This window comes from Takifugu flavidus, chromosome 8, assembly GCF_003711565.1.
Source record: "Takifugu flavidus isolate HTHZ2018 chromosome 8, ASM371156v2, whole genome shotgun sequence".
In the NCBI taxonomy this organism is placed as follows: Eukaryota; Metazoa; Chordata; class Actinopteri; order Tetraodontiformes; family Tetraodontidae; genus Takifugu; species Takifugu flavidus.
In genome coordinates this window covers 12809144-12820521 of record NC_079527.1, presented here as the reverse complement: position 1 = coordinate 12820521, position 11378 = coordinate 12809144, and the positions used below count along the sequence as shown (strand labels likewise).

The following is an 11378-nucleotide window of genomic DNA, read 5'->3' as shown; positions in this document are numbered from 1 at the left end:
GTCTGTGTGTTTTTTGATGCTGCTCCTGCTTTAGAGACAGATGAATAGAGATTGATCATTTTATTACAGATAGTCATGAAGACGGTGATAGAAATCTATAAAATGAAAATCGATACCCGTCAAGGCAGATTGGATAAAATATCAGGTATTGCTCTGCAACTTTTACAAAATTCTCTGCGCTTGATATAAAACAACAAGAACCGTTGCTATAAAAATCAGAAATTTTAGAGAAAAGCCTTAATTTGTTTTTCTGAAAATAAAGATGTATGTATAAAGATGATTTTTTTTTTTACAAAAAAAAGGGTTTCGTAATATAGGTATATATTTTGATTTTAAGAAAATCATTCTTTTGACGAGTTTGATGATTTGATTGATACCTTACAGCAGTCCAAAGCTATAAGCTAAAATAAGTTAAGCTAAGCTACTGCTGCGTAGCATGTGGCTGCACAGGAGCTGCAAAGGTAATCTCTCCATCATCAAACTCATCAATGGGAATGAAAATATAAACAACTGACTTTAAAATTGAAATGTTAGAGGGTGAAATGGGTTCATGTAGGGAACTCAAACATGCGCCACGTTTTTCTAAAGACGCCAACAGACAACTGTGGGCACGACGCACAAAACAGTGGCCGGGGCACGAAAGTAAGATGGTTATCATGATAGGCAGGAGTGCATAGTTCAGTAGGCAGTCTTTACAATTGAAAATGAAAACACACAAAGACCACATGACGAGCTATAACGGTCCCGTTACGTCTACTCTACACCCAGTATGTCCAGCATAGCTTGCATATGTCCATTCTCACGTCCGTTATACGGGGTGGACGAACTGGTACACCAGTCTGCGAGACACGTCCGGCTTTCGGATGATGCCCTTCTTGTAGTACTGACGTATGGAGCGACTCAGTTTGTCATAGTTCATGGCGGGCCGGTTCTTCCTGATGCCCCACAGTCTGGCTACGTGGGCGGAGTCTTCGATTTTGAAAATCCCTTCGGGTGAAAGAAACAAAACAGAATTTAATACTAATCAGATTAAAATGCAAAGTCCAAAGTCAGACACTTTAACATCTATTGGGTATCAAGTCCTCTATTGTCTTTGCATCAAACTAGCACACTTTAACGGCGTGCTAAGTCAACAAGAATAGTAGTTTAGCATCATGAGCTGCCGGCTATTCCACTACAACCACATCCAACCTCTAATAATTAGACTGGATTGATTCCTTCATGTTTGCGTGTCGGAATCTGAATAGAAGGCTCTCGGTATACTGGTCCAGGGAGAGCAGGTAGTAGACTCCCTTCAGCCATTTCCTAAGGGGCTTGGCCTGTTCCAGGTGTGGAACACGGCGCTCTCTCCAGGTGTGAGCACGTGGCCTCACCTTTCTCTTTGTTGAGCCAGCGGATGCAGCGGCTGTAGTTGTGCGGCTTGAGCAGCAGCTCTCGGAGGAACTGCCACAGATGGATGGGCTGGCTCGGGTAGCTGCACATCACGTCCGACCAGGAATCATCGTCGGTCTCTGGAAGGTTTTTTCAGAGAGCGTGAGCACGGCGCTTTAATGAGATACACTGGACCAGACGTCCTTCAGCACCAAAGCCAGGACTCACCTGATTTGCTGTCCTCCGGTGGGCAGCGCTCCTTCATCGCAGCAGCTGACGAACAGACCAAAATGAGTCACATGACTGTTTACACATCGCAGGTTTGGTTTGTTTGTGCATTTACATGGACATGTTATGAACATTACACACATGCTTGCATATGGTCTCACATGCAATATAATCTGTCATAACCCAGATCCTGGATCAGTCAAAGCATGAGGCCTTACTTTAACCGCCCATTGTTCATTTCTGCAGTTCTTACCAGATCTCCAGATGTCCAGGTGAGCATAGAGGACATCCCCAAACTGCGTGGAGCGTTGCCTGAAGTCCGCCTCCGTCATGGAGCACAGGTCCCGGCCCGTCAGCTCCTGAAACGTGGCGCTGACCTGTGGCAGCCTGTACAGGTGCTCCGTCCAGAGGAGCCACTTCTGAACGTGCGCACAGCTCCAGTCTAAGGGGTCTGAAGATGGCAGCACAGGAAGCGGAACGTTAGTGTGGCGGGCGGGACGAGTCGGTGAAAAACAATTAAGAAGAGTCACTTTGTGTCAGTGGGAGAGTCGGGAGTGTTTTCACTGTTGGGCACGGAAGCGACACTCACGAAGGCAAACACTCTGAATCAGAATAGACTTTTTACGACTGTCAACAGAAATGTTTGGTTAAGGTGGGCAGGGCCTCGATGCCACTGCCTGTTGCGTCAGAGCGGACGGGAGAGAAAACAAAGAAATGAAAACTTTGAGGTGGAGGCTACGTCTGAATGTCCTCACACCTGAATCTCACAGTCCTTTGTACCAGTGTGAGAGTGTACCTGATGCAATGTTGAGCAGTTTGCAGGCTGTGTCAACATCTTTCAGCACTTCTCCCACCACCATGGTCTGGACCTGTTCCAGGTAGCGCTCCTCCATCTGTCCCTCCATCCCAGAGGAGGGCTCCTGGGATTGGTTGGGCTTGATTGAGCAGGGCTCCAAAGTCCTGGAGGGTAGCGCAGCAGGAGCGGAACCCTCTGTCATCCTCAGCATCCAGGGGTCTTCCTCTGTGGCTATCCTGTCACAGTAGGGAAGGCAGACCCCAGACCAGCCAAAGTCAGGCAGCCCCAACAAGCTGCGCGGGGGTTTGACGTCCTCATCCAGCCAGTCTGTCCTGGTGTCCATGTAGTGGGGGTGACTGATGAAGACAGCGGAGTGTGGAGTGCAGCCTGGAGTCCCCATGCTGAGGTTTAACGCTGCAAAAATAGATAAATCGACAATCTTCACAGGTTCTGTGCCAGACAGACAGACAGGCAGACAGACAGACAGACAGAGCGAGCATGCAGGTCTTTATTATATGGTCTGGTTGCGCTGAAAATGTGCAAATTCTGCGCATCCGTGCGCACCTTTGGACTCTCTGTAATTCTCACCGAGGGAATACAATTTTATTCACTTAAATTCTGAAGTCAAATTAATGACATATTGTCATTTAACACGCACTGATGACCAGCAACGCACAGAAGACGGGGTGACGTCATTAAGTTCGACAATCCTCCCCGGAAGTTGTCAGCCATCAATTCGCAGCGGAATCAACGCACGTTTAACAGGTAAAACGCAACAATTGAGTCATTTGGTGTTTTGGTTATGGTCCAAAAATCCTCCAACGACATTAAACAGTCGCGGTTTTAGTCACGTCACCTCTCAATACAAATGCGGTGAACATGAATCATGTCAGACACGCACTTATTGAAATTTAAGAGATTAGATTTGGCCTGGAAAACAAACCTTGAAATAGTAAATGAAGAAAGTTTGCTTCCGTTCCTAAGACAGAATTGTGTCTTTGGTGCTTGTTTCAGTCAGTTTCATATGTTTTCAAATCAACTCGAGACTAATCTGTTACCATAGGAACATAGTCAATAGTCATACACCTAGTGTCAGTACAAAGATTATTGATTTAGATAAAGGTGAATGACATTTATCAGCGTGATGACAGATTAACACCCTGCCCAACATTTACGCCTGTTGGACAGGCTTCCATTGATGCTCCATCCCTTAGTGCCTAATATTTAAACAGTTTGCAATCCAAATGTAAACCTGACATTTGCGCCCTTCTATTTACTTTGCAGAAACCTTGAAACAAGGACTCTGTCTTCTTAGCTCTATTCACTAGAAGTGTTGACAGTTGACGTGTTTGTCCAGACTTTCCCTCATGATCACACTTTTATATTTCAGCATCTGTAGTCGGCCCCTTTTCATCACCGGCTCCCGGTATCACGCAGGGATGTTCTCCTCCTCCCTAATGGTAAATCCACAATGCAAAGGTCAGGGTAAAGTTTCCACGGCGACTTTGAAAAAGACCGGTTCTCAAGTTCCTTCCAAACGTCCAATAGTGTTAATCAAATCTGAATACAGGACAGGACACGGGCTGAGCCGTCAGAGTCAGGGATCCTGAGACTCCCGAGTGATTAATTAAGAAACTGTTGTTGGAAAAGAGAACAGAATGAGCTCGAAGGTTCTGAATGGTGTCAGACCAGCCTGGGTCATTAACAATATGACAGCGATGATGCAGGAAAAAAAGGCCCAAATCCTGGAATGTTGTGAGTAATTAAAGCCTGAATTAACCATGTCTCTGGATATCTGAGTAATTCCCCTGAATGGGGCCGTAACAGCAACTACCTTCTCTCACAGTTGTCATATGTGAAGGTATGTCTCGCCGTGGCTGTTGCCTCCAGGCACCAGCAGTTTAAACGTTTGGAGGCAGTCGAAACTTGCTTTTCTGGATTATCCTTTCTTTTTTTTTTTTCTGGCACAATTCCCTTTTTGCGTGTCTCTAATAAAAGCAGCAGTCACGGCTGTATTCAATTCCAGCCCGATATGAGTGACATGTAGCCGTCATGAATAGCCGCGGATGCTTTTCATTCCACTGTTTCTCTGACAAATGATGCCCCGCAACAAAACACCGAGCGGTGTCATTCTTCTCCTCCTGACAGTTTGAACACAAGCCAACATATTTGTGTATCTTCTGTCTATATGCAAATATGAAGTCGCGAAATCAACTCATTGGACTTAAAAGTGACGTTCAGTGTGATTGAAAAACAGTCGGAATTCTCCTTGAGGGCGTCGGAACTCGGGCTGTTGGCAGGCTGAGAACAGATCTAATTCAGACCGCTGTTACCTCAAATTGGGGCATCAATTTTAAATTCCAGTCATGGTAATAAAAAATGAAGGAGACCAGCTTGAACAATATGTCGAGTTTGCACCGGGGCAGCAATGCATCATTAAAGGAATAAATGGCATCTATGATTTCAGGAATATTCCAGACATTCAGTCTTAAAATGATCGATAGCTGATTGATTTCAGCCTAGCCTGCAGCAGCTGACGTCTACATTGCTGGCACAGCGGCATTGACAGCAGCAGCAGTGGCCCAGGGGTCATAAAAGTGGCGAAAGTAAATTAATCAGCGAGACTTACCTTTTTAGTTTGGACAACTGTGGATTTGCCCACTCAACTCTTCCTGTAGTTGGACTAAAGTCCCGCTGCGGGTGGAGACACGGAGGTTCCTCCCTGATGGGGATGTGCTGGAACTGGCTCAGCTCTCCTGCCCAGCACTCGCCGCTGGATCATCAGCGCGTCACTGCCCAAAGCTGCAGGACTTTAACTTATTCGGAAGCTGTGTGACATATCAAATCTGGAAGACAGGGTGTGTCCCAGCGAGGGAGGCAGCCCCAGCTGCATAATAATGACTCGAGGCGGTCCCGAGATGGAAAGTTCCTTAAACAAACACGGACGAGTCTTTCAACCGGTGGATTTGGTGGACTCCGGCTCAGAGAACGAGGTTTGTTCGGATGGCAATTCCTCAAAAAAGCCCCCACTTGTGTGAGATGCAGCTGCTGCTGCGGCGTTCTGCTGCAGGTGAAGGTCAAACCTTCCTCACCTGTTCCACCACAGTAGCTGCTGTGGCTGCTAGGATGTGGGATGCAGGACTGTTTTAACTTTTAAGTACTTATGGAGTAGATTTGGTTTGACCTTCGTAGAGCATATAGACGTATATACACATAAGGATGCTACAGCGCCGCGGTTCACCTGGAGGCAGTTATTTTTTTTTCAAAAGGTTAAAATCTATTTTTAGAAAAGTTGAATAACTGGTAGTCTTGGCAAGTGCAGCAGTCAGAGATGGTGTAGATGTTTGCTTAAACTAAACAGTAATGTTGGTGTAGTCAAGTCGCCATATTCAAAGTGGCTGCAGCCCGCGTGGCCGCCTATATAAATCACATTTAAATGTCTTCGCCAGCTTTCGCATGTCTCAAAAGAGCCGTTAATGACCCCCCCACCCACCCAGCCGGCGGTAGATTCCCGCTCTGAGAATGATCACTCAGCAAGGTTCCCTGGGGCGCTTCTGGTGGTCAGGATCGGTTGACAGACAATGGGCCCTGGGAGGTAGTAAAGCTATGTCGACCAGTAACCCTCCAGGCTGCTGGAGTAACACGACACCTCCGTGCAGCGCCAGCAGCTTATCAGATCTGTGCCATGTTTGAACTACTGTTTTCAAAATCAGCAAAGAAAACAGCTCACGCACCGCCCGCCCTGTTTGGAGCGCGGCCGCTTCAACGAAGCGCTCCATCGTCGTCCTTCGGCTAGAATAGTGCAGGAATGTCTTTTCATGCAAAACAAAAGGATTACCTGTGCTAATAAAGGCCCAATAAGGCCAGACCCCTCGTAAATACATTGTTTCTTTTAAAAAGTACAGTAAAAAACATTTAAATATGTTAAATGTAGCAGAAAACAAAGTTTAGATTGTTCTTTGTGTAGTTTTAATAGTAAAGTATAGAGAAACCAGAAAAATTAAAGAGGCCAAAATGTTTTTAGTGATAATTTAATCATACAAACATTCATCAAACACGCTGGGGGAATTCTTTTGGGGGGGGCGGGGGGTTCATCTGTCTACACTTCCTGGCTCTCATCAATGTGCTGTCATCAGTGTAATGCCAACTGATTCCCTCTGCAATCTGGACTCAGCTAGACGTTAAAACCTACAGATGCACTTTACAGACGTCACGTGACAAATGATCCGTACTGTGAAGCTTTAGGGTGGGCAGACACGTCGCTGCACAGGAGGTGGTGCCTCCCCCAGGTCTCACAGGGTCGTAAAACAGGTCCTACTCTGGCAGCGGCTGAAGCTCGACCCTTCAGGAGTTGCTGAAGAGGAAAGTACAGATGACGGTTGCAGTCCGGGGTGTGATTTATCAGCCGGTAGGATCAATTCGTGATCATCTCAAGAAATGAATTCTGTAGGAATCAGCGATGGCCTTTCTAAGCTGGAGCACGATTTGAAAAGTCAGTGAAGCGCCAATACTTTGAATGGTTCACGCACAACTTTTAACAAGAGACACGAAAATGCACAAGTGGAAAATAGAAAAGTAGAATCTATTGGTCAATCAAATATTCTCACTTTCTACATTCATCAAATACATTCAGCTTAATATGATAAAAGCACATCTAAGACAGCTTTAAAACTGAGGTCATTCGAGAGCAGGGTGACATTAACACCTGTAGAATAAATTTATACCTTAATTCATGTTGACTTTGGAAGAACCAACGTCTTAGGACAAAAAGAATTCTGCTAATATCTTTACTTCTGTGAGTTGTGGACAGTTGATCATGATTTTAAACATTATTTTCTTAATGTTCAAAAACAGCCTGACTTTACACCTGTTTTCTGACTTTACGTAGACCAAATCATAGAAATTAAACTTCAAATATAATTTTAAAGGGTGACCCTTTTCGTGGGGATTGGATCTGGCTCCCCCTGGTGGTAGCAGCTGGTGCAGCGTCAGCAGGGAAACGACTGAAATTTCTGTTAAACCTGGAGGAAAACTGAGGGGGTTTTAATCTTATAGACGTGCATCTTAAAAATAAGAGTATAAATAATAATGTAAAATGATTTGTTCCAGATACAGACAATTTAGAAACAGGGATCCAAATCAGCAGAAGCTGGAGAATCAGTTGGCAAAATCAATGGCTTTTCCTCCAAAGTTTCTTATGTCAGTTGCACACACAGAAAAACTACTTTCACAAAAAAAATAAAACTCACTCTTTTCATGGTTTCATTTGCACTGACAACTAAAAAAAAATCACTCAAAAGTCTCAGAGCACTCACTTTTAACTTAGCATTCACGCGTGCATACAGTGAGTCGCAGATGATGTTTCGAGCTGCACGTCAGGAAAATTGGCTTCTGGTGTGTAAAAGTGTAGCTGATCTTTGCATAAAACGTGTCTTGATTACCCACTAGGTCAGCTACTGATAAAGCCTCGCCCTCATTGGTGTGAAAGTCTTCAGAGGTACACTTTAGTGCTTCTTCACTGTGTCAGTCCCATGATTTAAGAGTTCCCAAAAGGATAAGGCTCCTTTATACCCTGTGAGGAGGGAACAGAATTAGGAGATGTGGCTGCAGCACATGAAGTCAAGAGAAACAACAGTGCGATCTTAGTTGTAGCGTGTTAAAACTGTAGTAAAACTGTTAAAACTTTGCTCAATAATTGACTCAAAAATTACTTCTGGCGTTCATATCTTCAAGATTTTAGGGAAATTTTGGTACAAAGTCAGAAAGTGGCAGCCTATAAATCTGCAATGTTGCATTACAGAAAGGTCAAGGAGAGGGAAAATGCTTCAGACGTTGGGGAAATTCCCTTCGAGGTTGCCCACCTTGTTGTAAGAGACTAGTGACAGGTTGGTTTGTAGACTGCTTGCGACTATATCCACAGAGTTGTGTGAAAGTCCGTTCTGATCCTGCTGCAGCTCGTTGGGGCTTCCCTGCCAGTGTTCCTCCTGGACCCTGTGACCACCGGCATCATGGAGACTATTGCTGTTGGGGCACTTGCTCTTCTCTGGGGAGGCGAAGGGGTTGTAATCTCCCTCCAGCGGGCGGTGAGGCTGCGTGTTGAACTCGGCTTGGAAGGACGAAAGCTGCTGCGTGACGCCGAGGAGCCCTCCGACCTCCACGCTCAGGATCACCCAAATGACATCTGAGCACAGCGAAAGGCTCAATGATCACAGTCGCTCAGCATAGAAGAATATTTCAGTCATTTACTACAACTGCGATGTTCTTGATAAAACGCCATTTCATAATCTCTAAAGATGTGAAGTGGAAAAAAACCCAACTTTAAACACTGAAATGAAATATTGGGGCAAAGTCTAATTTTAATAGAGTTACACTTCAGGAGCTTCCCGTTAGATACATTATACATGTTCAATGTGCCAGAGGACATAAATCCTGTTATTAAATGACTCTACATCTGTGCTAATAGGCCATTTATGGATTCGCTACATCATTTTTAACGGGAAGACAAAAAAAACCTGTTAAATATCAGGGATGGAACGTACCCCCGTAGTACAGCCCCGTAGCCGTGCACATCCTCCACTGGCCCTGGTACATTCCCGGAGACGTGGGGCTTTGCATCTGCACGCTGACGTCAGTCATTTCCTGAGGGTCAAGCGAACGCACCATCACCATGTTCACGTGACCAAACTGATCTCCACCGACATACTTCAGACAAACCCCAGGAGGCCACGACTCTGCACCTGAAAGCCACAGGGACAAGCCTGGAGTCAGCACGACGGGGGCGGGGGCCACCTTACTGGCAACAGTCTGGTTTAATCAGCATGAACAGCAAACCTGTGTTCTGTATCCTCCAGGTCTTTGTGAAAGGTGTGTCTGGTGGAACGGATTCACCCTCGCCAATCGTCACGTCACGCACAAAAGACATGCACGGTGCGTTGATGTTTGGACTCTCAAAGTCATAGTAGGCTCCAATGGCTGCTTGTAAATTCCTGGGGAAGAGAAGCAGTTGAGTCACATGAAGCATAACGAGCTAATATATTTAATGAAATAACAATGGCAAAGGGAACCGAAAAGCATGCTAGAATCATAAACACACGTAGAAATTCTGAATATAGAAGCTACTGAAAGTCTGCAGAAACTGGAATGAGGATTTCTGTGGCGTGCTCGTCATCCATGAACCAGCGTTGTTATTTTTAGAAACCCCGTTGCAGAGGAGCTATTACAGTGCATCACGTGATGCCACTCCAGCCTGTTCTGCCCACAGACGTGCGTGTTCTGCTTCGTAGAACCGCACTGGTGTAATACTGCAAGGGCGCATGGAGATTAATTCAGAAAAGGGCTGAGGTTTTTTTCTGAATGATTTCTCACTGACCCATCATGGTCGCGACTGAAAGTCCAGCCAGTACACAATGCGTCACGATGATCAACTTGTTGACCAGTTTATCCAGAAACTCGGACATTAGGACTCGCCAGGATTGCGCAACACGAACGCAACCGAGCGGTTACGTAATAAGCGCTAGTATGATTTTCAGGCAGAGACTGCAGCGGAATTAACACTTTAATCGTCTCACTTATCGACAGGGTCACATATATTTACAAAGTCATCACACGGCTTTACAGAAAATACCTTTTGGCACAATACCGAGCCCGCCGAACGTCAACATCGCGTCAGTGGCTAGCTTAGCCAGCCACAACTTATGTCAACAATGGCAACTACACAGCTGACTGTGGCGCGTTTCTCATTAAAACCCCGCGCACCCCTCGTCGCCACCAGCCTATGGACACAGTGAATATATATTTTGGCGATCTTGGTTACGCACGCAGCACTTGCAAAGCTACCGTCCAGTGTAGCATCGCCCAGATCAAAAGTGGGAGGCACAGTGACTCAGCTAACGCTAGTTCCGTTACTACGGCGTCGCTAGCTGTCACAACACTCGCGTAACTATCAAAATAACGGAAAAAACTTCCTTTACGCATTTCTACAACGCAGTTCCTCCTACAGCGAGAGCGCGATGTAGAGTGTTATGGTGTGGTTGTTTTGGGTTTTTCTCTTAACTCCATCGCGAAGACAAACTACCCAGCAGGCCGCAAGAATCACCGAGCTCACCAGTTGGTCATGTCCAGAAAGAAGGCGCATCCGGCGGGGTTGAGCTGGAAACCGAGAAGCCTCTGAAATTCCGATATAAGGATATCTTTGTCCGTCGTGCCCATGCAGCTGAATTTCTGCATAAGCTCCTGGTCCAAGTCCAGGTCCATACCCTCCATCGTGGATTCACCTGGGCAAACTCGGGGTTCTCTCTTCTAATTTAGTCCGAGGCCTCAACTTGTCATAACTCACTCAACAACAGGGCCGAGTGCGCATGTCACATGACTCCGAGCCGCAACCTATGAGCCTCGGCAGAGGTGGCAAAAACCTCCAATGCATCATCTCATCTACCCGCAGAAAACAACCGGAGGATGGGTCGAGTAGAAGAGCCTTACGTATATACAACTGTTCTGTTAAAATACAAATTATTAATTTAATAAATAGAAAAAGGGGCTTTTCAAACGGTTTTTTTTTTCGGTATTTAGATTCACTGGATTACCCACGCACAAACGCAACTTCTTGAACTCTATCAGTTAGATATTCAGTGAAACTCTTAAAGGACAAATGTAGTAAAAGAGTTCCGCCCGATCATCAGTTTTTGTGTTTCAAATGATTGTGATTTTTTTTTTTTAAATATGGGGGGGAAAAACATACACACCTTTGTGTTTCGTTTACCATGTCGCACGATATGATTCTGGCCACCCCAAAAGGCAGAGCATTACAATCATTAATATAAAATGTAATGATCTTGAAAATGTTCCTTCACCGACAAGCTGACCAGTTAAAGCAACCAGTTGGAGATAAAATACAACCAGTTTGTTGGGATTCCTGAGCTAGCCCACATGCATTCTCTTGACCAGCCAGCAGATGGCGGTATAGGGCTGATGAAGCCTGTGTGCT

General features: G+C 45.5%; 2 protein-coding genes and 1 long non-coding RNA gene across 4 annotated transcripts; 1 reads left to right on the top strand and 2 right to left on the bottom strand.

Annotated features, from left to right (window-relative positions):
- Nucleotides 1-14: 14 nt before the first annotated feature.
- LOC130530491 (SAM pointed domain-containing Ets transcription factor-like) lies at nucleotides 15-5206 on the bottom strand. The gene is made up of 6 exons (XM_057041713.1): nucleotides 5025-5206; nucleotides 2396-2809; nucleotides 1853-2050; nucleotides 1600-1644; nucleotides 1374-1511; nucleotides 15-987 (listed from the first exon to the last, which is right to left on the bottom strand). Exons 2-6 carry the CDS (start codon nucleotides 2793-2795, stop codon nucleotides 809-811), a joined length of 960 nt encoding a protein of 319 aa, XP_056897693.1. The 5' UTR covers nucleotides 2796-2809; nucleotides 5025-5206; the 3' UTR covers nucleotides 15-808.
- Nucleotides 2802-4420, top strand: LOC130530494 (uncharacterized). The gene is made up of 4 exons (XR_008951851.1): nucleotides 2802-3160; nucleotides 3786-3874; nucleotides 3966-4150; nucleotides 4242-4420. It is a non-coding gene; the product is annotated as an uncharacterized LOC130530494 (long non-coding RNA).
- Nucleotides 5207-6410: 1204 nt separating the features above from the next.
- Nucleotides 6411-10786, bottom strand: LOC130530492 (protein ILRUN-like). Of its 2 annotated transcripts, none has more exons than XM_057041714.1 (5): nucleotides 10500-10786; nucleotides 9227-9381; nucleotides 8935-9132; nucleotides 8257-8576; nucleotides 6411-7967 (listed from the first exon to the last, which is right to left on the bottom strand). In XM_057041714.1, the coding sequence occupies exons 1-5, from the start codon at nucleotides 10655-10657 to the stop codon at nucleotides 7932-7934; spliced, it is 867 nt and encodes a 288-aa protein (XP_056897694.1). In that variant the 5' UTR covers nucleotides 10658-10786; the 3' UTR covers nucleotides 6411-7931. The 2 variants fall into 2 exon arrangements, with proteins under 2 accessions (XP_056897694.1, XP_056897695.1); XM_057041715.1 differs by having other exon boundaries at nucleotides 6411-7958.
- Between the last annotated feature and the right edge of the window lie 592 nt (nucleotides 10787-11378).